This window comes from Saccostrea cucullata, unplaced genomic scaffold (genome assembly GCF_032062105.1).
Source record: "Saccostrea cucullata isolate Sc308-1 unplaced genomic scaffold, CSIRO_AGI_Scuc_v1 ctg2396, whole genome shotgun sequence".
Taxonomy (NCBI): Eukaryota; Metazoa; Mollusca; class Bivalvia; order Ostreida; family Ostreidae; genus Saccostrea; species Saccostrea cuccullata.
In genome coordinates, this window is record NW_026920555.1 from 14070 (window position 1) to 41780 (window position 27711).

At 31.8% G+C, this 27711-nt stretch overlaps 1 protein-coding gene across 5 annotated transcripts; it reads left to right on the forward strand.

Annotated features, from left to right (window-relative positions):
• The first annotated feature begins 1466 nt into the window (after positions 1-1466).
• LOC134251039 (uncharacterized) lies at positions 1467-23052 on the forward strand. 5 transcript variants are annotated; one of them, XR_009988657.1, is made up of 9 exons: positions 1467-1597; positions 4926-4986; positions 8775-8863; positions 9342-9572; positions 14726-15199; positions 15460-15585; positions 15665-15789; positions 17033-17512; positions 18433-23052. XR_009988657.1 is itself a non-coding variant. In XM_062733408.1 (8 exons), the coding sequence occupies exons 1-8, from the start codon at positions 1573-1575 to the stop codon at positions 17133-17135; spliced, it is 1203 nt and encodes a 400-aa protein (XP_062589392.1). In that variant the 5' UTR covers positions 1467-1572; the 3' UTR covers positions 17136-23052. The 5 variants fall into 5 exon arrangements, 1 of the variants encoding a protein (XP_062589392.1); XR_009988655.1 differs by having other exon boundaries at positions 15696-15789; XR_009988656.1 differs by having other exon boundaries at positions 14732-15199; positions 15696-15789.
• The last annotated feature ends 4659 nt before the right edge of the window (positions 23053-27711 follow it).

Here is a 27711-nt window from a genome sequence, read left to right on the forward strand (position 1 = left end):
AGAAAATATCAACTGTTTTGTTGTATCCCAATTATTTACAAAACGTCAACAGTTAAGTTACTGTGATGCTGAAAATGCGTCAAAAGGCGCAGTTGGCCGTTAAGGGGTTTATTTTCTGTGTAATTTGAAGGATGACACTGTAGAATCCCTTTAATTTATGGGAATATATATTCGTGGGTAACACGTGAATATAATTGTTCAATGAATTAATATGTTAACAAAATAAACTTTCATGAGGATGTAAATTCGTAGGTAAGGGTGATTCACGAACATTGGAACCCAACAAACAATGATAACTCTAGAGTAGATGAAATCGACAACTCGAGAGAAAACTTGCCATCTTGTCAGCTTTGCTGGCAATGGTTTTTTCTTATGATGTTAACTACTATCTTAATCTTTTAAAGCAACTTGTACATACGTGTATCTGCATATTTGCTTATATATTTGATTGATTGATTGTATATTGTTTAACTCCCTTTCGAGAATTTTTCACTCATATGGAGACGCCACCACTCTCCGGAAGAAAGCTGCAAATTTTGTTCTTTGCCTGGCACGCAGGGCCATTGACCAGGGGGAACTTTTTCGTGCCAGCATCTACTGCGACATTGGACCTCGGTTTATACAGTCTTATGGACTGGTGTCCACGTTACACATTGGAATTCGAACCCACAACGTAAGGATTGACTACTTACTTCGCAGTCTAGAGCAGACGCTCTAGCCATTGTGCCACGCGGGCGACAATATATGATTGAAGATTTATATATTTTTTTTTCCACAAACAGATTCAAAAAGACTTGATCGCGAAAATTAATCGCTTTACGGACTAGTTTACGACCCCCACCCCTGTTAAAAAATAATGTTTAGAATGCCGGAATGTTTCTTTTGATGTTCTGTTAAAAGTTTTTAGTACCGTTAATCTGGAAATTTTTGCGTCGATTTTATTTTGCAAATTCGGGTCAAAATGCTGTTGATTAATTTTTACGTTTCAAAATTTTGCGAATGACCACTGCTTTGTTTACATTTTCTTATTGGTAATTTATTTTTAAGAAAAATATTTTTTGCGAATGCAATGAACTCGCAAATTTGCTAAAAATTTATCTACAGCAAAAATTTCCAGATTTACGGTAAAATATCCATGGTCGTCTTGAATACTTGAATACATGTTGAGCGAGTCGTGTCTCAACTTTAGTATCATGCATTGTTTACAAAATCTAAAAACAGTGACGACATTAGAGCCTTTTAACCGCTTTTTCTGTTAATTGTACATTTCACATCCATGGGCGTTTCAGCTAATAATAAAATTATTTTTACAATCACAAACCTTGGGAAAGGTGTAATGATGCACAAAAACTGCGATTTTTTAAAAAAAGCTGCGCAAAGTCATGTGCATTCAAATTAGACTGGGTCTCGTTAAGACACGTACTTCAGGTAACAAAAGGGAAGTTTTGTTTTCAAAATGCAATTAGCAAAAAATCAGCGACAAGGATGTCAGATGTAAAATACAGTATATGAGACACTTTAAAAGCACACTTGTTTAATCCACTCATAGCTCCTACATGTATTACGTGTAAAATGGCTGTTTCGACGTATATAAAATGTAAGTATACTTTTTTGTCTCTGGGCCTTGAAATATTTTTGCAATTGAGCAATTATTTGTGTTTATTTTGGGTTAATGGCATGTACCGGGTGTGTCATGTATAATAATAAAATTGCAATATCTTTTTCACAAGTTTTTACCTAGTACAATGTACCATTTCATGTTTTCAAAAGCAAAATCAAAGGTACCATTGTGTAAATACAAATCATTACATCATAACAGTGTGATGAATTTGATTTCATTTTGTTGAGACAATTTTTTTTTTAAAGAAATCAAAGGAGATAACAATCATATATATATGTGAATATGGCTAATTTGAATATGCAATTTGTTTGAAAATTATACATGTAATTATGCGTACTCTAGCCTTTCCATCTTTTGTATTTTCACTGAATAGAAAACACATTCTGACCTTATTGTTGTTTTTATGTGTTTTATTAAAGTTCAAGAAATAAACATGTTCAAAAAACAATGTATTATAGGCGTGTAATCTTATTTTAGGCAGCCTGATATCGGCAGTCGTGGAGAGAAAGCCTTATCGCGGTATCGTATTTTCGTGTTTTTTCCTTGTAAGCTATTGAGACATTAGTTGTATCTTATAGCGAAGGAAAGTGCAATAATTTAGTAAGAGAGAGAGCAATATTTTCTAAATGTGATAGGGAGATAAGGAATTGTACAGTTTTTGAGGTCAATCAATTTAAAATGTACAAATCTGACGCAGCACGAAGAAATATCTGCAAAACATCAGAGACAGGATCAGGTGCCATAAGTATGCAATAAAGATTTATATCACACTCCTTATAGTTAAGGAAAACAACTTCTGAAAATAAAACTTTTTCCTCATATTCCGATTGGATGCTCTCTTATATTATTATGAATCGCCATTTCTTATTTATTTGTTATACCTAAAAAAGATGGTGCTGAATTACAATGTAACAATGAAATAACTACATGTAACAAAACCATCACATGATATCCTTTAACAGCTTCGGTCAATTGGCTGATATAGTTATTTAGGCTGATACAAGGTATGATATGGGACAAAATGTATGTTAATGTATTTTTTCTTTGTAATGTGAAGGATGACAATGTGGAATCATTTTAATTTATGGGGGTCAATATTCGATGGTTACCTGTAAATACGATTGTTCAATGAATTACTATGTTAAAATAAACTTTTGTGAGGATGTGAATTCTTGGGTAAGAGTGACCCACGAAATCCAGGAATATTGATACCCAACAAACAATGATAATTCTAAAGTAGATGAAGGATATGAAGATAACGAACAGTATTCGATCTCAAAGTCCATAAAACAATACGAAATAAGAGAAGAGCAACACAACCTCTGAAAATAAAACGTTTTATCATGTATGGAGGGATGCTCTCTGACAGGTCACACCATTTCGTGTTTATTTGTCAAATCGGAAAATGTTAAAACGTACAATGTAGCATTTGAAATAACTACATGATATAATTGTATTTGCATATGAAAATCCTTTAAAAGTCTGTCATTGGTCAGTATAGTGTATTAGGTGATGAAATATATGATAGAAAACTTGTATGTGTATGCATAATTTTCTGTGTAATGTGATGGATGGCAATGTGGAATCATTTTTTTATATTTGAAAAGATAAAATATCATGTCACGATTTTTTAATGATAAATAAACTTTAGAATATTTTCTGTAGAATTTGGAAAATGAAACAGACTAGGAAAATTTTAGTAATATTTCAATAAAAAAAAACAAATAAAGCAAATCACTAAAGTAGATGAAGAAACAAATTTCAGAATATGTTACCTTGGTGCTACAAGTGTAGTATCAACTTTAGAAAAATATAACAAGCCAGGTGAATTTTAAGAGGAGGAACAAAATGACAAAAACTTAGCAATATCACATAGGCTGATTTTAACAATTTAGCTTTTCCTAATAAAATGCACCTGGCTTGGTATATTTTTCTTCAGTTTATATTACACTTTAAGCACCAAGATAACATATTCTGAAATTTGTTTTCACCTGTAAACCTTTATTGAAAGTGATTTGTCTATATTTGTTCTTTCATTGAAATATTAGTAATAAGTCCAACTGTTTTTCATATTCCAGTGTCTTAGGATGAAATCGAAAATCGAGAGAAACCATCCACTTTTCTAAGCTTGTGAAATGATATCTAATTTTTTCAAAGAAAAAAATTGTTTGTATCATATGTCCTTAATCCTACAAAGTAATTTGCACATACATGTATTTGCATATATGTATGAATGATTGATTGTATATTGTTTAACATCCCTTTCAAAATTTTTCACTCATATGGAGACGCCACCACTTGCCACCGGAGAGCTTCAAATTTTGTTCTTTGCCCGACACTCAGGGCTATGAGCTATGAGGAATCTTTTTCGAGGCAGCACCTACTGCGACAGGGTACCTCGGTTTACTCGGTCTATCCGAAGGAGCTGTCTTCACGTCCCACAGTGAAAGTCGAACTGGCGATGTAAGGATTGACTCTAGAGCAGACACTGTAACCACTGCGCCACGTGCACGCGATCGACCATATATGATTTTAAGATTTTTTTTAGGGTTGGATACTTTTATTTCTCTTTGAAAGGCATTGACACACACTGCTTACGTTTTTCGCATTAAAGAAGTTTCGAAAATGATTAAATTAATGAACCTTGTAAATGTTTTGCTGGTGCTAATAATATACTTATTGTTTTCTTACAAAGACAGAGTCTTTGGTATCATCTTACTTATTAAGGTAATTTCAATGCACAAATCACGTGTTAAGAATTCAACAGCAAACCTCTCGCGCATACATGTTACGAAAGGTTTCATTATTGTTACCCGTGATCAATTGTGTTATTTATGAAAGGGATAACATTGAAATTGGTAAATATTCTAAACTAATCAGAATTCAGAAATGAACGTGATAGAAAAGGAATTATAAAAATGCGTTGAATTAAATTGAATTAAACAGTTTGATTGACAAAGAGTCACAAGGATTAGACACAAGTTCACGATCTTATATAGTCTTCTTTCAATACAGAACTTTTGTAAAATTGCCAAAATAAAATACATATACCGGTATACATATGATCTACTACATAATCATGGGAAGAAATTATATTTTCTTTAATTGACGAACATCATTTAAATTTATTTGTTAAAAATAAAGCTTAGTTTGAAAAACGACCACATAAAAAAAAAAAGCAGGTTTGAAAAGTTCAGCATTTTGTTCAATCATCCAACATCGTGTAGCATCTATAAAATATAAGTTATTAAACAACGATTGTTTTTTAAAATTGTGTTCATATTATTTGTTTTTATTTTTTCAGGGTGGCTCCCCTCTTTGATTTTGTATTGTGGGTGTTCTGTATACATGTACGATATCAACAGGTATGTTGGCGAATTTGGTAGGAAAAAATACGTTGAAGAAAGGAAAAAAACTTGATTAAATGTATTTATTGTACTTTTAAACAGACTTGTTAGCTAGGATTTGCATTTGCTATTGTTGGTGAGGGTGCCGAGATCGTTAAAATTTAATATCGTTAAAAACTAAAAGCATTTTAGTTGTAATCCTTGCATTGTTAAGTGAGCATATCAAATTCGCTTAAACCGCTTCTCACTAAAATTAGAATACCAGGTTTTAAGGACAAATCGCTAATATTACGTCACGCTAATATTCTCACTGATACGGTATTGTGAAAACTAGGAAAACCCAGAAGGTCCAGAGATTCAATTTTCGGTATAAGAAATTTGAAATTAGAGTTTCAAGAATAAAAATTCAAATTAATAAATGAAAAAGTGGAGGCAATATTTGTTTACTCCTCTTTTCAAAGGTTTTGATATAAAAAAATCTTAAAAGAATAGAACAATTTGCTTTAATAATAGTGATGTAAGACATCATGTTGAACTAGTATATATGCCTAAAAACTAAATATAATGTAGAAATGGGTATCGGGTAACATTGAGAAAAATTTGGATAGCCTCTTATTTATTATCATTAAACTAATCAATAGATATGTATTGCATTGCATTATGAATGAATGAAGAAATTGCTGCAACGTAAGTTTCATTTAATAACCACATTAGTGAGGGTGAACACTATTATACATATGAAATATGAAGGGTCATCTCTACACTACATGCTAATAATATAATTACTTTTGTGAAGTATTAGTCATACTTATCTTCTATGAAATCAAATAAATTACAGTTTATTTATTTATATATTTTTTTAATTACTTCAGGTTTTCCAAACGTTTAATCCAATGATTTGACTTATATTGATGATAAAGCACATTGGTAATGTAAAAAAAACCCAGCTATTTGTTGAATAGTAAATACTGTCTAACATAGATGAATTTCGTACTTTTATAATGAAATTGCTCCATTTCAATTGTCATTAGGTATTTTTATATGCAAAGTTTTCATACGCAAAACAAATGGAATTCAAATGAATGCAATAGATATTTTAGGGAGGGAGAGATATGGAGAGGGCTAAAATAGGCTTTGGTTGCCGCCCAATCCCGGTGTGAATAAAACTTTGTATAAATAAAAAAAATGAGCTTTAAAAGCAATGAGGATATGGGGAGTCACGTAGGGGCATATTTAAGAAATAAACAACTTTATTCAGTGAACAGTGGAACAGTGGATTATGAAGAGCAATTGTTCTGCTGACATAATACCATGATACGCGCTTATTAGCGTATATATTTGCATTCTGTGATGTTGTAATGAATATAAAAGGAAACTCTGGCCTACATAAAGCATGACTGTTTGTCTATATAGTGACATATGATAACAATTAAACAATTCTTTTTTGATAAATCCACCTTATGCATAATGAGGCACAGAAAAAACATACATATATGATATTTGTTAGTTATAACCAATTATCTGTATACAAACCGTGATGTCTTCAAATTCTCCCCCCCTCTTTTTTTTGTTTTTGTTTTGTTTTTTTGTTTTTGTTTTTGTTTTTAATGCAGTTGTGAAGTCATCGTTCAAGGAACATAAGTATTGAAGTTTTCTGAAAAAAGTTACAAACAATCTTTAATTCCGTTATAATTCAAAAAGAGAATGCTTTTATATTAGCTTCAACTGAAGAAATGCTTTCTTAAAATATGATTACTTAAAATTCGTGAAAAAATATTAAATCTGATATCGTCATTGAACTTCTATAGAAACGCTATTACATGTACAATAATTTTGTTTTGTCTTATTTAATGTTAAACACAACAGTGGGAAGAGATTTCGTTCTTTGAAACTATATGCGTAAGACTGTACAAATATATACAGCAGTCTTGTTTAATTTGTTAAAAACTTTTATCATATTGTTAAATACTTTGACCAAAAATTGTCTTTAAGAAAATCAGATACAACTCAATCAGCAAATATAATTATCATAGATATCACTTGTTTTGTGCGAGTGTGAGATAACAAATTACGCTCATTGCAAACTGAAGCAGTTGTGCTTATAGGAAGTGTATTAAACGTTACAGTATTTGTTGAATGCAAGTTCAAACATGTGGTAGAGGAGAACAAAGTACAAATTCAAATCTGTGAAAGGATATGAAAGTGTTCGTTTGTTTTTGGTTAACGTCCTCTCGAGAATTTTTCGCTTATAAAGAGACGCCACCACTTCTGGTGGAAAGCTGCAAATGTTTGACTTTATGGCACTCAAGGCTATTAAGCAAAGAGAAAGAGAGAGAGAGAGAGAGAGAGAGAGAGAGAGAGAGAGAGAGAGAGAGAGAGAGAGAGAGAGAGAGAGAGAGAGAGAGAGAGAGAGAGAGAGAGAGAGAGAGAGAGTTCAAACATGTGGTAGAGGAGAACAAACTATCTTTTTCGTTTGTTTTTGGTTAACGTCCTCCGGTAAAGAGACCTATTTCAACTCGGGACCTCGGTATATACGGTCTCATTCGAGGGACCAGCCTTAACAAAAAAAAACTATGTTAACTATAGTTTACTATACTTTACTATAGCTATAACTTTCAAAACTATGAATTACTAAAGTGATCACTTTGACACTTTGAATAACTTTATTGAAAACTTAAATACTTTTACAGATTTTGATTAACACTTTGATACTCGGATAGACCTCGGCGAAAATTTTAACACTTTAATTAACTATAGTGATAACTTTAAAAGAAATTTTGAAAACTTTGAAAACTTTAATTAACTATAATAAATAACAATAATGAATACTTTGAAACTCTGGTCCTTCGGATGAGACCGTATAAATCGAAGTCCCGTGTCGCAGTAGGTGCTGGCAAAAAAAAAAATCCTTCACTGCTCAAAGGCCCTGAGTGCCGAGCTCTCCAACGACAAGTGGTGTTGCCTCTATATGAGTGAAAAATTCTCGTGAGGGACGTTAGACAACTGTACAATCAACCAACAAAATTTTTAAATACTAGTATATTGAACGAAGTCAGTAATACTTGACGAAACATAAGATGTGTTCAATATAGTGAAAACTTTGACACTTGGATTTACTTTAACGAAAAATTTGACACTTTCATAAACTTTAATTTATATATAGTGATCACTTCACACTTTGAAAAGCTTTATCGAAAAATTTGACACTTTGATAAACTTTAATTTATATAGCGATCACTTTCACACTTTGAAAAGCTTTATCGAAAAGTTTCATGCTAAAGGTAGTACACATGAAAGTCGTATAACATTTCTCAAATCTATATTTTTTCATGCTATATTACCTGCTTAATCGAGATTTACGAGCATCTCTGCATTACACACATCTGTCTAACACCTTTCATTTTAATATCGATTCTATCAAGATTCCCTAAAAGACTGTTTATATAGAGTGTATATAAAAAGGATTCAATAATCTATTTCAGAGTGAAAGATAATATATATTGAATAATGAATACTATCAAATATTAATAACTAGCATATTTAAAAAAAAAACTAGGCTGGGTTCCAGATAAATATGATTCTATAAAAACAAATACTCTATGCTTTGATGCAATCCATATCTGAAATAAAAAAAAAAAACTTCATATAAATTTTCATTTATGTTTTTAATACGATGATACAGACTTTTTAAGCGTTTGTTAGTATTCATTTCTTTTTTATTGAAAAATGTCAAAATACACAGATTTTGAATTAATTTTAAATGTTTATTTAAAATAAAAAATTACTGTGATATTGTTTCCATTCAGTGAAGTTTGCCTGAGTACACCCTTTAATTTTGCATCAAGAAAAGCGTGCAAGTTTTCATTAAAAGATGCAAAGGACTGGTTTGAATCAGGTAATTAAATTGATAAACAGTACACTTAATGTGAATTCAAATAAATCCAAGAGCTTTCACTTTTAAAAAAAATGTCATATTTTGCCTTTCATTAAGTCATATAAAAGTTCTATATCTTCAATACATCATACAGAAATGAATTTATAATTATATTGATCTTTCATTCTTGTAAAGTTAATTGTTTATTGATCTGTTTTATTTGAAATGTTTAGTATCGAGACAATCATGCTAAATATTTGATCATGAAATACAATGTAATCCTCGTCAAAAATTTTAACGATGACATTAAAGTTCATCAATTAATTTTCATTATTCTTTGATATATAAATTTTAGAAAAAGTATAAATTTCAATTTTGTGTTGCAAACAAATGCCGATAAAAGACCCCTAAAAATTGTTCTTAGAATATATTGCATTTTTATACAACCGATTTATAGTATTAAGGAATTCGATAACTATATTGTTTTCTAATTTTTTAGAAAGATGTGATTGCCAAAAAGTATGCACTGTAAAAATCAACTATTTATATAACTCGGGATGGAGTGATTTTGACGAAAATTATTATACGCCCTCCTATCAGCTGGAATCTTTAGCTTTTAGCTTCAATGGTTTGAGCGAGAATTTGACGATTATCAATACAAGTTGTAGTCCTTCATACAATACATATGGAATACGATTGAACATTATTTGCAGATTAGGTTTTGAGAACGGTAAGAATGAATTTATCCTAGTTCATGGACAGGTAATAAAATTTGTCGTATGCTGTTATTTTGTTCCAGATTTTAGAAAGGTATGATGTCGAAAGTGTTCAAGATGGTGTATTTTGTCATCTTGTTAAATAAAAAAAAATAATTCATAAAAGGATATTTGTATATTATATTATATTTGCTGTATGAAATCTCTTATGAAATAATACATAAACACTGCTTCTAGATCTTTTAAAGAATAAGCAAATATTTTTTGATATTGAATCGCTGCAGAATGCCACTATACGTAACTTGCATTGGATGTCTAGAAACGAGATTTTAAAACACTTAAGCAAGCGCACAATTTTGAAAATATTTAGAATCTTTCGAATCTTGGACCACATGCTTACTGAGTCACTTTGGATTTGTGTTTATTCATTTTTTTTCTCAAAGTTTGTAATCATTGGTGGTCCCCCTACCTCTTGGGTTATATGATTTGAAAAATATTGAGTCTACATGGCCAGAACATGGCTTTATATAAATATGCTTAATCATGTTCTCATTATTGAAAAGAAAGTTTTAAATTTCCATTATTAAAGAGGTTGGATTCTGACATGAAAAGTAATGATACTTTTTTATCAACTATATTTTAAGAATTCATACATATAATTATTTAAAATCAAAACTTAAAATGGGGGGGGGGGTCAATTCCAAGTGGGGGTCTGTGATGTTAATTTTTAGATATTACTAAAATAGTGCCAAAGAACTATATGCGGTATATTGCATATGTTTGCCCCCACAAAAGTCAAATTTTGAAAACTTCCTGATATGTGCTGAATTCAATAAATTGTACGAGAAATATAAGTTAACAGAAAATATTATAGTTCCAGAGCAGTGTATTCACAATTTCTGATTTTAACGTCACAAACTTCCGATTTTATATCCTTTTTCAGAAAGAGGACAAAATGGACAAAATTTCAACAATTTAAGCTTTAAAATTTATAGAGCGCATGTGTGTTCAGGAACAATATTGACATATTTCATTGATATTATCATTCTACACATTATATCAAAATATTTATCCTGAACACACATGCGCTCGGTGACTTTTATTTAAAATATCGACGAAATATGTACATTTTTCTGCAAAATTCATATAAAACTGAAATTTACGTCATATTTGTGACGTCATTACGTACATATGACGTCATTACTTATGAAATTATTCAGTGCTTTGAAGTCAGCATATACTCCCCTGTTTAAGGACTTAATTAAATATTACTCCGTCAAAGTTTGATTTTGGGGGGCAAATGTTGGTTAATACCGCATATAGTTCTTTAACGAGGCCGAGTAAATTATTTCCCAATGGATTTTGATTATTCTTTATAATAAATAACTTCTGTTGTGTTTATTGTTTTAAGATTAAAATATCGAATGTTTACCATCCCGATTTCTTAGAGGGTAATCTCAAAAGGTGTCAATTTTTACTACGCAGCAATGTTAAAGCCTACTATGAGACATCAACAGAAAATAGACGTGCAAAAAAGGGGGACCTTTTTAAAACTAATTAAGCTTTTTTATTATCACAGAACACAAATACTTATGGAAATAGCACAGTGTAACCCATTCTGTACTGTATGTAGTTTGGTTCCATCGATGGACAGTCACGTGATGAATGCATAATTCGTGTACTGAATGTAGATCATGAACAAATTTCAATATCGCAAGGGCATACCCTGGTGGAAATTAAAAATTCTAGTTATTATTTGTTTCTGCATACATTGTAGTTTCTGAAAAGTGCTGCTGCTTTGAATGGAATTCGCGTTTTAATAGTTAAAATTCCAGGTAAATAAGCCAATGTCGAAATATGTTCGACTTTAACCAAATATTGTGTGTACTTATAAAATCACACCCTCGATTTAAAGAAAGCAGCAGCACTTTTCAAGTTAAGATTGATTGATTGATTGTATATTTGTTTAACGTCCTTCTTGAGAATTTTTCACTTCTATGGAGAAGTCACCGTATGCCGATGAAGGGCCGATGAAGGGCTTCAAATTTAGACCTATACTCGGTACTCAAGGCCATTGACCAGTGAGGGTTCTTTATCGCCTACCGTGACAAGGGACCTACGTATTTAAGGTCATATCCGAAAGACCCGTGACTTTCACTTCTGATGCCGAGCGCTTGGCGAAGGAACAGTCGTTACCTATTTTTACGTCTTAGGTTTGACGCAGCGCCGAGAACGAGAATCGAACTAGGGCCTCCCGATCACAAAGCGAACGCTCTACCACTAGGCTTCCGTGAACGGTTTCAAGTTAAGAAAAATATCTTTTATCTATAATCAAAAAATGGTTAAGATCTCTTAAATGTATGCCCTAGCGAAAGTGCGATTTTATGAGGCATCTCGATGTAAAATGTACGTAATTTGTTGATAAAAACACGGCATAATTAATAAAATACATTCTCTTGATAGTTAATTAATAATAGCACTGAACAAAAGATATGCTTTGGTATTAATCGACTATTTAAAACCTGTTAAATAATATTCCGTTTAATATTAAAACGCATCTTTCATTATTAAAAAATAGCTCAATCTGCCTCTCACAGTACATGAAATACGTCATTTTTCCCAAAATGACGTAATGTTTACAAGTTCATCGCGATCAATGCGTTGTCTATAACCAGCCACATGGGATTTAACTAGCAAGTTTTTAAAATGCATTGACAAGTTTTATTGTTTTTTTATTATGCTTATACAGCTAAAAGTTGCAAACTATTTCATTTTCATGTAAAATGAGAAATACATAAAAGTAATATTTTTGTGTGACGTCACAGTAAACTTTTGCCGTATAAATAAGGCCCCGCCCCCTTATTCAAGCCTTAACATTGCTGTGTATTGGACCCTATGGAAATTTGCGGGGGAAAACCCATATTATCACATTTTTTTTTTATTTTTGCCCCAAGGATTTCTTCTTCTTTCAAGTCATTGAGGGTTGTTTTAAAAAGCCACCAATTTGTCAAATTCTGAAAAAAATGTTCATCATCTCGTTCGGTCTAGGAATTAATTACCTAATTTATTTTTTTTCAAAACCCAATACCTATAAAATTGTTATGTTACCAAATATATAAATGTCAGTGCAGATGAATTATCGGGGCTTATGATTTATTCGGTAAAGCATAGCAATGTTTAGATTTCTAGAATAATGTCTTTTTTGGTGTTCTGTCATCAGTTTTTAGTATGATTTCCATGGGCGTCTTAAATATACCACCGAGTCATATGTCATTCCTCAGCGTCATACATTGCTTACAAAATCTGTAAATGGTGACGTCGTTAGAGCAATTTCAGCGTTTTCCACTAATTTTTGTCGTAAAATCAGATTTCCAGACCAGTAGAAGTTACAGCTAATGTTAATTTTGTACTAAAACCAAAATATTTGGCAAAACTGTACTGTCTCACAAACGACTACATGAAATTAAAAAGCTGCACAAAGTCATGGGCACTCGACTAGGCCTCGTTAAGCTTAAATTAGGGCTACCTTTTGTTCACGAGAGGAACACAAAAGAACAGAAATGCAAAGAAAAAAATGACTGAATCTTTGTCTGGACAAGACTTTGGCAGACTTAAAGTTACTTGGGTCAGGATTGATTACATTTGTGCATGTACACCTATGCACGATCAGATCATGTAGAATTTCTCTAAAAGTCAATCAAATGACTATTTAATTAAAACCATGAAAGATCATTTAAGTTGGTGTACTATATTTCACAGCAGGTTGCTTTTGAGATTCTTAATATCTGTTAAAGTTCGGGGTACATTGGGCAATGTATCTAATTAAATATACAGTTAACAAATATACAGTTATTGTTCTGAATATATGGATTCTTACAGACAATTTAATTTCAATAATTGAAGGAATTTTCACTTAACGTGTTTAAAAACAAATTGAATAGCAGGAGATTGGTTTAAGTCTTAATTATTCCGGGTATTTAGGATCAAACAATATTTTTGAATCACTTCTCCTATCATTTATCCGTCTTATTTTATAGTTTCGTTAAAATATTTGTTATCCAGGTTCAGTCAAAGGTGTACAGGGATTTACCTGGGTTTTTTTTTTATTCCATACATTTCATATATGGAATACAACCCGAGAGAAACTGCACATGCATCATTATAACTTGAATAACGAATTTATTTTCTAAGTACCAATTAAAATTCTTTAAAGGCTTATACATCAGAGTCGAATCAATTGTGTTTCATTATATTGATAAAATAACTACGTATTCAATTCATTATGAGGTCATATTATTTGGTTTTAATCATAGAGAAAGTATGCATAGTGACGTCAGGTTTTATTTTCCCCCTGCTCAAGCCGAGTGCGTAGAAATTTACACCAGACTCTGTAAAACAATTAAAGCTGGTATTACAAGCTACATAGGAAATAAATGTATTTATTTCCCTTATCAATCAAAGAGTTTGGCTTATTTGGTCACAATCACATAATTTTTTTCTTGATATCATGGTACTTAGTTGATTAACACATACTGGTTTATCTATATAGTGCATAAATTATTTTTACAATGTCCAAAAAGTTCATGGACAATGACGTTTTTGTGAAAATAAATGGTTCTACATAAATATACAATTTTTATTAATTTTTGACTTGTTTTATACAGAAAAAAGTCATTTTAATCCGAACATTTTTTTTTATCAGAGTTTATCTTTTTTTAACCTTGGTCCGTGCGCGCAATCTGTGATCTTTAAGGACCCCGATTTTTACAAAAATATTACGTTCCATCAATATAAATTAAATCATTCAGACTTGCTTTATTTTGATATTCAACAGATCTATACAGAACCATTTGTTTTCACAAAAACGCCATTGTCCACGAACTTTTTGGAAGAACCTCGTAAATAGATGATGTGTAAAATTTATTTTTTGTTGCCTTGTTTGCTTTAATAATAATAATGGTAAATTTTGTGAGATAAATGTAGTTGATTTTCCTGAAAATAAATTGCACATTATAAAGTATGAAAATATTCATATTTAGTTAATGTGTCTGTAGTTTGGTATAAACTGCTATTTACCCGATTAGACTACAGATTGCCAGGTACATGTTTACATAGATTTATATATCACACGGTTTATGTGTATGTGTTTTTTTAATGCCTCCAAAAGAAATAGAACAAGATAAAATGGAGTATAAACCATGGATAAGGCCTCAGCACCTTAGCACAGAAGAACCAGTTGAAATAACCCAAGATCTTACAGCAAGAAGGAAACCTGTGTCTTATGAACGTCGGCCAACAGACAAACCTACAATGGAGTATAAACCATGGATGAGGCCTCAGCACTTTAGTACAGAAGAACCAGTTAGTGTAACCCATGATCTTAAAGCAAGAAGGAAACATGTGTCTTATGAACATTGGCCAAAAGACAAAACTACAATGGAGTATAAACCATGGATAAGGCCTCAGCACCTTAGCACAGAAGAACCAGTTGGTGTAACTCAAGATCAAATATCAAGAAGAAAACCTGTGTCTTATGAACGTCGGCCCCATATTGCGTCAAATCCAGTGATGATTAATTATACAGAACTAGCAAAACAAATTCTGGCACAGCAGCAGTTGCAACAACAAAATTTAATCCCAGGTTAGTCAGCAAACAAGTCATAAGAGCATGTCTCCATCGAAATTTATAATTGTGTGCAACTTGCGACGATGGGTTTTTTTTTCTCTAAAAATCAAGCAAATACAATCTATGTATATGGAATAATAAGTACGCGAACCCAATATAAGATTATCTAATTTTATTTCTGTTGATAAATTATTAAAGCTGTTTAACATTCGAAATGCTTCTAAAGAAGTAATGACGTTTTTGTTAAAAACTATGTTTCTGACATATTCTTGCAGAGGATAACAGAGCCGGTGTGACAGTTGGATCTTTCATTGGCGGTCTCATCTTAGGCGTTGTTCTCACAGTTCTTGTACAAATCGTCTACAAATATATACGAAATGGTAAACCTAATGCTGAAAAAAGTATGAAACATTTCAGTTTGCTTTTGAGTTTTAACAAGCATTCATTTAAAACATATTTTAAATATATCTAAAATTACAGATATAAAACTTTCATCTATCCTTCAAATTAGGCAATGCTCAAAGACTGCAGTTTTTAACAACAATTCTTATGAAACTGAAAGAGATTCTGAACAAAACATTTCCAAGGGGCAAATTACATATGAGGTGAGAAATATACTGAGCATTGAAAATGTAACTCGCTTTGTAAGAACCATCTAGCAACAGCAAAACAGCAAATTATGTCTACTCTTTGAACGAAATCTAGATAGTGTAAAAAAAATATTGATTTATTATACGATTTATAATTTAAAGTAGGGGGTTAAATTCCAATAAAAGGTACACGTATAATCTGCTGAAGCTAGATTCCTAGCTCAATATTTCTGTGTGTTAAGATTTAATATTAAAATTTAAAACTTCTTTTAAAACTTGTTCTGCATAAAAATTAATTGATATACCGCTTACAGAGTTTAGTCTTTCTACTCAATCCGCTTAGGCTATTTCTTTTAAGTCTTATTTCTTTTAAATACTGTAAACCAACTTTTATTCGCGACGACTTTATTTCGCGATTTACCGGGATTATACTAGTTCGCGTCGATTAATTTTCGCGATCAAACCTTTTTTGATCTGTTCATATAGACATCATGGACTGGTTCACGGCGAGAAATATTCGCGATAACAAGGCCCTCGCGAACTTCGCGAAAATTTCTCACACGAGAATAAAAGTTGGTTTACAGTAATCACCCCTTTCGGTAAATTGCTCTTGTAGGCAGATAGTCTTACAATGTTCTTTATTCTTGATCTGAACCTTTTTTTTCATTTATTAGAAATATATGATGATATTAGATTCCCTATTAATCATGAATAAAATACAAAAAAGTCCAACAACTGTATTTTACCATATCAGAAACTAAAATAAAACAAGAGATGTTTGTAAAACACTTATGACCCCCTCCCCCACAAATTGGAATTTTTGAAAGTCCAAGGGGCATAACTCTGTCAAAAATGGTACACTCATACCCAAAACAGAACTTGACCTAGATATTTATTTGACAAATCTGTATACTAAATTCCATTTCAATATGTGAACCTCTCCAAAGAAAATGAACTCAAACTGCAAATAATTGGAATTTTTGTAAGTTCAATGGGCATAACTCCGTCAAAAATGGTGCGATTATACCCAAAACAGAACTTGACCTAGATATTTATCTGATATACCTGTATACCAAATTTTATTTCAGTATGTGCAACAGTTGTGAACAAAATGAACGGAAACTAAATGGACCGACAGACCGACATACCGACATACCGACCGACCGACAGACAGACAGCAACAAAGCAATATGCCCTCCCTTCTTCAAAGGGGGCTTGATAAGGCAAATATATTGCATTAATAACTTTTGTTTTCCAGCGAAGGTTTTATATGTGACACCAATAGAAAGGAGGATGGCAAGGAATGCTACATGGAATCTGATGTTTCAGCTTTGAAGATGAATGAAGAAGGTGTTATTTAATTCTTGTGTAATAGCGCTATCCTAAACATGCTTGTTTTTTTTTAAACTGATTGTTGCCTTTCATTGCTTAATGTTTGAGAAATAACTCGCGATCTGTGCGTTAGTAAAAGAAATAAGGATATCTCCAGTCGACTCTTGGATAAGTTAAGTGAAAGTATATCAATTCATTTTTTCTTAGGTTTGGACGTTCTTCAATTCATATAGAGTGATAAGTTCATTCATTCTTGGTTTTATCTTTCGAGATAAGATTCTTTAATATTTGTACCAATTTTATTATTATTTGGTTTCCCTGTACATACACCTTTTAAGGACGTTCGATCCTCCTGAGCTTTTGAGCAGATTTGGTCCTGTCCTTTATTCATAACACGCTGTATCATGTTTGAATATTAAGGTAGGATTCTTCTCTGGTTACTGACTAGATGAAACATTAAAAGTATATTTGCTTATATGTCTTATATATTGAGGTGTAGGGAATTTAAAAGACCATATCTTTCTTTCTTCATCACAATTGAACAACTTTAAATAGAAATGATAAACTGCGTTTGAAAACTAGCAGGGACTATATTTTTGGCGGAATGGTGGCGTATGAAAATATCTTCTTTTCTGCCTCTCAAAATTATAATAGAACAATGAATTTAGTTATAAGTTTTACACAATCGAAGTCTTGGAGAAATTTTCAAATGTAAGCTAGATTAATAATGAGGGACTAAACTTTGAAAATATATCAAATAAATGTGATTTTGCAAACAAACTAGAACTTTATTAGCTTTTAAACGCTTCCTATCAAAGTGCAGATTTGAGCCAAAAATTCATAAAAAGTATTCTTTCTCTATTAGTAAACGATTAAAACTTTTTGTTTTTGTATCATTTTGTACATTTATAAGACTACTTTATTATATGTAAAAATAAGAAAAAGTTAAATATAGGAAGCATATGAAAATGACTAATTTATCCTAAAAAATTAAGAAAAACAGAGAAAAATTCGGATTAGCTAATATCCAGTTAAGCTAAATTATTTATGTAAATTTGGTATTATCATGCTATAGACCCGATATAGTTATATGTTTTTAAGCAAAAAGAACAATCATTAAACTTTTGATATAGAAGTAGGTATCAAATGATTGGCAACAGTTACTTTTTATTCTTCATGTCAAGGAAAAAAATAATGACCTTGACCTGACCTTGCCTCTAATATAAAACGGTCAAATTTAATTTCACTGATACTATCATTTACTGGTATTGTCTTCTTGATTCCGTGAAAATTTCATTAATTTTTAAATATTAGAAATACGAGAAGAATCCTACCTTAAATCTTGATTCTGCAATGCAAATTAAACTATATTCAATGAAAAACTGCGATTAAAGTCTATTCAAGTACAATGTAGAATTAAACTAGGAATATATTTTGTGGCGGGAGTTATTTTACAAACTATTTATTGTGAATTCTTTCAAAACAGTGTGACAAATATAATAGTAAATATTTTCCGACAATCCAGAAAAAAAAATTGAGCCAATTTTGAAATAAATTAAGAAAGAGCGATATATGGTAAATGTCTCAATTGGCCCCTTAAAACGAATATCTTAATTGTACTTTATACATAGCTTTAATTTGTACAGCTATATATTATGTGACCTTTATTGGTCATTTTCATTTTGATCAAAATGCCGTTATTTTAGAAATATGACATCATAAAAATAACGTTTTCCCGCCATTTTAGCATATTTTGTATAAAACTGCTTATTTTCAAGCAGTTTTTTTTCCAGAAAATATAGAGCGCAGCCTAGAAAAAGATTTATATTTTTACCAAAGATGTATCTTTCCAATACTAACTAGTGACAGAAAAAATACGTATGTTCTACACTGCGCCCTATGTATCCCAGAAGAAAAAAACATCAAGGATAGAACATATTTTTGCCTTTTTTGTTAGATAGCAAAAATAACATTATTTCTCATGTCATTTACAGGTAGTGAGTGCATATAGATGTGAAAAATATATTGGAAATATTTCTAATATAATCTCTTCTACAAAATAAATATCAATTAAACATATTTGAATGTCATTCTAAAATGTTGATTTTTAGGGGGCCAAAATTAGCTCTTATCATATATACTCTTTTCTAAAAATTTACATCATTTACCCCCACTTTAGATGTTCTTTTTTAGATTGTCAAGATAACTTTGACCTATTTCCTTACATTCCGAAAAAAACGTAAAGACTTTAAAATAATTTTCTTGATCATTAAATTTTCAATGCCAGAAAAATCACATTTTATTGGTGCAGAAAGTTCAAAATGATTTTCGATCCAATTTAAAAACCTTTTCTTATTCACAATTTTAAAATGTATTTTTTTAATACACTTAAATTTCATGTTGTTTCATGTTTTAATTGAATCATAATATTGGAGGAAAAACATCGAAGATGCAATATTTAATTAACACAATTTTCAGTGCAAAAAGGTCAAAATAAATGTTCTGTATCACAAAAAGAAGCATAATGACCCCCATTTTTTATTTGAATTCTATTTTAGCTACTAGTATGTATATAGGAAGTAAAGATATACTTTGCAAAAAAAGTTTAAGACTTAATATATCAGGATCCAACGTCGAATACTGATGTCTTTTCAATCTCTTTTCAATATCACTTTCATCAATGTCTTTTTCCCAGAACATGCGGCTTAGAAAATAACCTATACATCCGCTGTGTACTTATCTTTTCAGCATAATATAGAACATTGTATTCTTTATATATTGTATAACTAATGACATTTTTGTTATCCAAATACATTTACTCAAAATGTTTTGTAAAATTGTTTATTGTAAAATCACATATTTTTTATGGGTCAATTTGTTATGGTTTGAGGAGAATAACATAGGTTCATGGGCATTTGATTTCATGCTTAAAGAATTGTTCAGTCGTAAAATATTTCATTTACATTGCATGGGGGACATTGTTTTCTAGGTCTTTTCATTTTTAGCATTACTGATCAGAGTAAACTCAGGTGACCTATTGCTATCTGTTTTCGTCCTTCGTCGTGCGTGGTTCGTCGTGCGTCGTACGTTAACATTTCAACATTTTTAGCTTCTTCTCTGAAACCACTGAATCAATTTCAACCAAATTTGGTATATAACATCTATGGGTGAAGGGAAACAAAATTGTGAATTTCATGGTCCCTGCCTCCCCCCCCCCCTGGAGCCAGGGGGTGGGGAAAAACCACTAAAATTAGTGCAATCTTTAAAAATCTTCTTCTTTACTCATGGACATCAAGCAGTTAAACTGTTGGTATGATTGTAACCAGCATTGAGATCTATACAAAATTGTGAAATTCATGGCCCCAGGGTCAGGGGTTCCAGTGCTAGGGCGGGGCTGAACAGGCTATATAGTGAAAATGCATTATTTCTTTTAAATTCTTCTTTTCTGTTTGTGGACATTTCAAATAAACTAACAAAGTGCATAGTTATGCTAAATAAGACTGCCTCTTCTCAAATTGTGAATGTAATGCCCCAGGGTCAGGGGTTCTAGTGGTAGGGTGGGACTATATAGATTATATAGTGAAAATGCAAAAATACTTTGAAGATCTTCTTCTTTGCTCCTGGGTATTAAATAAACCAACCAAGTACAAAGTTATGTTGAATAAGGCTACCTCTTCCAAAATTGTGAATTTCATGGCCACTTGGTTGGGGTTCTGGTATTAGGGCGAGGCTTTATTGAATATATAGTGAAATGCATGAATTCTTTAAAACTCTCCTTTTCTGCACCTGAGTATTTAACCAATGAACTATGTACATAGTTATGAGGAAGAAGGATGCTTCTTTGAGATTTTTGAATTTCAGGGTCCCTGGATTAGAGATTCTTGTGTCTGGGGTTGGGGGTAGGGAGGGGAGGGGGGCTCTAATGTTTATATAGTGAAAACGCTTGAATTCTTTGAAAATCTTTTCCTTTGTTATTGGGTATAATGCCAATGATCTTAGTATATATTTATGACAAAAAAACGGGTTCTTCAAAAAATTGTTAATTTCCTGTCCCCTGGGACAGAGGTACTTGGGGGGGGGGGGGTTAACATAGTCTGAAATAATTTTATGCTTTGAAGTCTGTACTCAGCTATGTTAAGGCACGATATGGAAAATGTGACCTTTGCACGATTTTAATATGTATTACTTCTTATAAAATATTGTAACAAAGCAACTGAATAGATCTAGAAAATGTAATATAGCTATCAATAAGGGATATGACTGGGTCGTAGTTATTACCAGTACTATCTCACGTATCAGCTGTTGGTCACGTGACTTGTATAAAAATAGAATTGTTATGCTGAATCTATAAAATGGAAAGTGCAAGGGCATACGCTTGTTTTCAAGAAAAAAAATTGATACACACCAAAAGAAGTTTATTTCCTTTACCCAAAAAGTGCTGGGAGCTAGTCAGTGCTGTTTGCGAAATACTTCAAATTTTGCCGAAAATGCTTATAATTGCTGATAATTTCCACTCCGCTTTAATTCTCTTATGAATAAAAATAATCTTATGCAGACCAGGATCAGCTCCCAGAAGTTTTCAAAATATACACTATATAAGCGATAAATATTCCAAATTTCAGATCAAAGAAAATATAGTCTATGCCCTTGCACTTTTGATGTAAATACTGAATACGCTCATCGTTTTAGAGATATTCTTTACATTCCCTACCCCTGTACAGCTTCAATGCTACTAGATAAATTCATATTCTATACACATTGTATTAAATAAATTATTTTCTTTTAGTTTTTATGATTAGGTTTTAAAATTAGCAATAATATCATACTTATTTAAGCAATCTTATAATTATTAAACCAGTGAATCTAGTCCTCTGGATCACCTGTGCTGCGTCATATCTAGGCTGATGACGTCATATTTGAGGAAAGGCTTTTTTCTATTACTCGACTGTATTGCAATCAAGTATTGCAATTTTACAAGATTTTATAAATAATCGATCAAATAAATAAATTCAAGTTATTATTTACGCATGGTCATGTCGTTAATTAATTTGTGTGGCTTGTTAAATTTCAATGACGTCACAATTGAACATCCAATACGATGTACAAGGAATGTGAACTCTGACCTTCCTTAACATAGCTGAGTACTTTCAATTGGTATAAGTCAACAGCATTAAATTTTTTTTTTTTTTAAATTTCCAAAATTTTCAAAGATGTGGCCCCAGGGTTAGTGGTTCCTGTGGGATGGGGAGCTCAACTGTTGACCTGCCCTAACAGAAGAAGCCCTGACCCAGGGGCTCTGAAATTTTCTAAAGTGGAAATGCATTTTCTCTTTGTTACTATGATCTACCTCTGGGTTTTAGGTAACCAAAATAAGCATGCTGAGTGTATAATTATGATAAGCAATGGTGCCTCTTTCAAAATTGTTAATTCCATGGCCTCTAATTTAAAACATGAATCAAATTCAATTGTTGGAAAGTTGTCGCATGATACTCAGGTGACCTATAAGGCCCACGGGCCTTTTGTTCAATATGCTACATGTATTCCTCTTAAAGTTTAAATCGGATTTCAATATAACTTGGCACACAAGAAGACTATACTTAGATACATAATTCTGGTTATCGGTTTTTGATTTCGATGAACGGTGGTACCATGGTTACTAAATTTAAAAATTATGGTTTTATTTTACTTTTTTTATTTTGATGAATGGCGTTACCATGGTAACTTAAATTGAAAATATGTAAAATTTTATCAAAAGCTACTCCTACAGTTGTAGTCTTATTGCATTATCTTACCACAAGGAGAAACTTAATCAAAGATCATTTTTCTATTTATTGCTGCTGTATAATTTTCAAGCCCCAAACTACTTTTCTCTTTTTTTGTTATAAGTACAAACCAGTAGAGCTTCAGTCTCGACAGAGACATCTTGTTTGAAAAAAAAATTAACCCTGCATAAAAAATAGTGATTTCACAGTGATATCTCAAGTGGTTACTACAAATCTGAATATATACTATCGTTATTATTATTATCATTATTATTATTATTATACTTTTCCATGTACAAACATAATAAATATCATCTTTTGAATATGTTTTTTTTTCACGAATCAAACAAGAAGCCCTTAGGCTTCATCCTGTACCCAAGTATCGTTTGTTATGCTGTAGTTTACCAGATTTCCCTTTGTATAATACCTTTTTGGCCCAGCTCTACATTCATCCCATCTGGTCATTATTTTATAATTTAGAGGCTACAATACCCCAGAATGCTTTCACATAAGCTTCAGCTTTTATGGTCCATTGGTTCTTGATAAGAAGATTTCTAAAGAGTTTTCCTCTATATTTCTACAAATAAAATTGGATTTCCTATTGTGTGCCGCCCTTCCCCGGGTCAAATATTTTGAACAATTAAGAATCTACACCACACTAGAGTGCTTTCATATCAGTTTCAACTTTTATGACACAGTGATTCTTGTGAAGAAGATTTCTTAAGATTTTTTCTTATGTATGTCCTCGTAAAACTTTATAGTGATCCTGCCAAATGGTCATGATTTTGACAATTAAGAATGCACAATAACCCAGAATGCTACCACACACGTTTCAGCTTTTAAAAACCATTTTTTTCTTAAGAAGATTTTCGAAGATTTTTTCAGATATTTAATGTAAAACTTGGATTCCCTAATGTGGTCTCGGTCGCCCTACCCCGGGGTTATGATGGGAACAATTAAGAATCTAAACTACCTAAGAATGCTTCCACAAAATGTTAAGCTTTTCTGGACCTTTGTTTCTTGAGAGGATTTCTAAATACTTTCCCTATTTATTTCTTTGCAAAACTTAGATTCCCTATTGTGGCCCCGTCCTACCCCCCGGATTCATGATTTGAACATTTATTGACCAGTGGTTTTGAAAAAAAAAACAATTCTGAAGATTTTTTCCTAAGTATTTCCTATATATAAAATTTGGATTCCCTAATGTGGCCGTGACCTACCCCCGGGAATAATGATTTTTTACAATTTAACATCTACACTACCCCAGGATGCTTCCACAAACGTTTGAGGTTTTATGACTTCTTTATTAAGAAGAATTTTCAAGATTTTTTCCTATATATTTCAATGTAAAACTAGGATTCCATTCTGTGGTCCCATCCTATCCCCGAGGGTCATGATTTGAACAGTTTACAATCTACACTACTCAAGAATGATTCCGCAAAAGTTTCAGCTTTTATGGTCCATTGGTTGTTGTTGAAAGAATTGCTTAAGATTATCACTACATATTTCTGTTAAAATAGAATTCCCTTTTGTTACCATGCCCTAGTCCTCCTTCCGTTCATGATTTTAATATGCAATACCTACAGTAATAAGACAAAGGCACTCTAACTTTTGATTCATTCCTACATTTTGCAACCATCTAATTCAATATAAATGACAATTTTGCCATAAATTCTTTGTTTAATAAAAAGAACAGTTTAATAGAAATTAATGAATTGTCTTGATACCAGCGCTATATAGTAAATAATCCATAACTCCAGCTCTTGAAAAAAGGGAGTAGACGATATTTTTCATACATATGGAATTGTAAAGAATAACGATGCGGGTACTGTATGTCCCCCCGTGACATACAAAAAAACTTTGGTATTAATTTGTGAAATAACAGTCCATATTACCTATAAAAAGAACTTTTTGTGTCACTGGAGGGGTGAATTAGGTGAAAGTTATTTTAAAAATATTTTACATTTTCCATTGATTTCTGTAGTGAAAAACACAAATATTACCAAACTTTTGGAGTTATCTCTCTTGATTTTCAAAAAGAAGTAATGATTTATGAAAATCTAGTATTATCTTTTTTTTAATCATTGAATATGTTGACTTTTAAAAACTTACTTGGAAGTCGGCGGAAGAATAATTATATCATTCGCAGTTCTTCTGTTTCTTACATGTATCGCCACAAAATGACCAAAGCAGAAAACCTCATCTAAATCCGCGAAGTATTAAAAGAGTTATTCCGCTTGTAGAATGTCTAATTTTTCCTTCACCGGAAATCTAATCAAAAGAAATTAGAAACACTCGAAACGAGGTTCTGCTGGTGTGACGTCAGAACGAGGACGATGGTTCGAATTCAGACAACAGTTATAGTGGTGATAGTGACAAAAACAGCGATGGGTAGGTAGGTTCATCAAGATTTGAGGAACAGATCAATGAGATGACCAATTTGGTCACACAACAGTATCTTTTCAAGCCTGAATCGAGTTCAGACAATGAATCTACGGCTGTATGTCCCCCGGAAGCCACAAACAAGATCGACTTGGGAACAATGACTGACAGTTATTTCTCCTATATTTTGTCCTAATTGGCTTTTATATAATTATTTATTACATTGAAGTAAAGCTATATGTTCGTGATCAATTATGATTATACTCTTCCTGTTTTACTTCGATAAGAGCTGTTGAATTCTGCCGGTCATCCCGGCAAAAAAACTCATTTTCGAGGTAAATTATAATTTCCAAATGTATTAATGTTTAAAACAATCACGTTTACTTCATAGAATTCCACGTACCCAAGAGCGATGTAATCAAGTATTTTTATATATGCAAACAACAAAAAAGAAAACGAAAGATCGCGGATTTGAAATTGAAAACTGAATGTTATTGTAAGTAAAGTTTAATTAAGAAAATAAATGTTATGCTTTTTTTTTTATTTTTGCAATATACATGTACCATCTGACTATTTTGGACCGGCAAAGAATCACTTCAGACTGGCATATTTTGTCTTCTTAGCTATCTGAAAAAAAGTTTTCCACAACTCCTTCTAAGATTCACAAATGCCAAGTGTACACTTATTACCGGACCATATCTCTGTTTTACAAAAACTAAAATAAGAATAACTTTCATAAACTCAATTTGAATTTTGCGATGCAGAGCCTTTCAGTATTTAAAAAAAATGATTTATGGAATTTGAAATGAATAATTTATTGCATCAGCAATCACAAATTCTGGTTAAGTTTTTGTTAGCAAGTTCTTTTGAGAACTTGTCAGTTGTTACAAATATAGATCCCGCCCCCCATCAAAGCTCAGGACTGAATTAAATTTGATTAACATATTCAGACCGCAAGTAATTTAATATATCAAGTTTGCAACATTTATACTCACCTTTTAGAATTACACAAAGACTGAAATACTTTTAGTTGCAACTGTGGTCGCTGCCCAACAATGACTACTATTGCAGGGTCTATGTGCTACCAGGAAATTCCACATATAATGACCGTTCTTGAGAATCCTAGGAAGCCGTGCATCACAGAACATAGTGGTTTACAACAAGTCTGTCTCCTTCCATCAGTTTTATGTGTAGCTGCAGATCTGTAGCGTTGTTGTTATACATATATTTCTCTTTGACCATAACGCTACATATAACGTACTAAGTAATGCAATTTACGACGCAATATCTTTGCACACTTTTGGGATAATATCTCCATTTTCTATCATTGGTCAAACAACTATCTTTCACTACCTAATTCTAGGCACATTCTCTAGCCAATAAGTATGTTTTAGCTACCTCCCAAACATTTATACGAGGGTTGTCCCAAAATTCTGTAGACAAGCGTTGTTTTGTAGGAACCCTATGTCATACATTAATGAAACTTCGTACATAGATTAAACCAACACTATCTAACAATTTTATGGACAAATATGGAGTAACTCCACATATTATTCCAATTTAAAAGACACATTTCACTGTCTGGTGTAGGAAGGCGGCGCAATACCCAAAAGTTGCAGTTAAAATTTGGTATATTATATTTAAAATCCTACGGAGAAGTAATAAATACCCCGTATATTGTTCATGGATATAAAAATTCTTGGGTAATTAACTATGTTTCCTCAAATTTTGGTGTTTATGCTTTGATAAATATGAATTTTATAACGTTTTATATACATGGGGTTGAAATCCGAATTTGTAAAAAATGGCGGCTGTGTTGGCCCAAGCGGCGCACTGGACTATGATCAAGTATTTTGATCCTGAATTCACTCTTACAGAAATTTACCTGTCATAAATGTTTGGTAGATTATGAAACTTCTTCTCATCCTTAGTATTTAAAATGGCTAAAACGGTTTTTCTGTGTATATGAGAATAACAGTAACTAAAATAAAAGACAAGCTAAGAAATTGGCAAGAGTTCCATTGTGCAACTCCATTAGAGAAAAACAGACAAAAAAACCGTAGAAATATAATGTTTTCAAATTATTATTATTTCATACCTGTACAGGAACCAAGAACACACTTTATCCATCATGAAAATTTTATAAAAATACATTAATTTCTTTAAAAGATATGAGCTCAGTCTACGAAATTTTGGGACAGCCCTCGTATATGTCTCTACAGACAATAAAATCGCTTGAAGTGAATTTTCAGCAATCTAACAAATAATTTTAATCAAACGACTTTATCACTTGTAGAAACGACTATAAAGGGTTGGGAGATGGATAAAATATACAGATTAGTTTAATAATGTGTCTAGAATAAGGGAGTAAAAGTTAGTTATATGTAATTGACCAATGGAGGAAAGAACAAATTATCCCCAAAAGTTCGCAAAAAATATTGCGCCGTAAATTGCACTTATT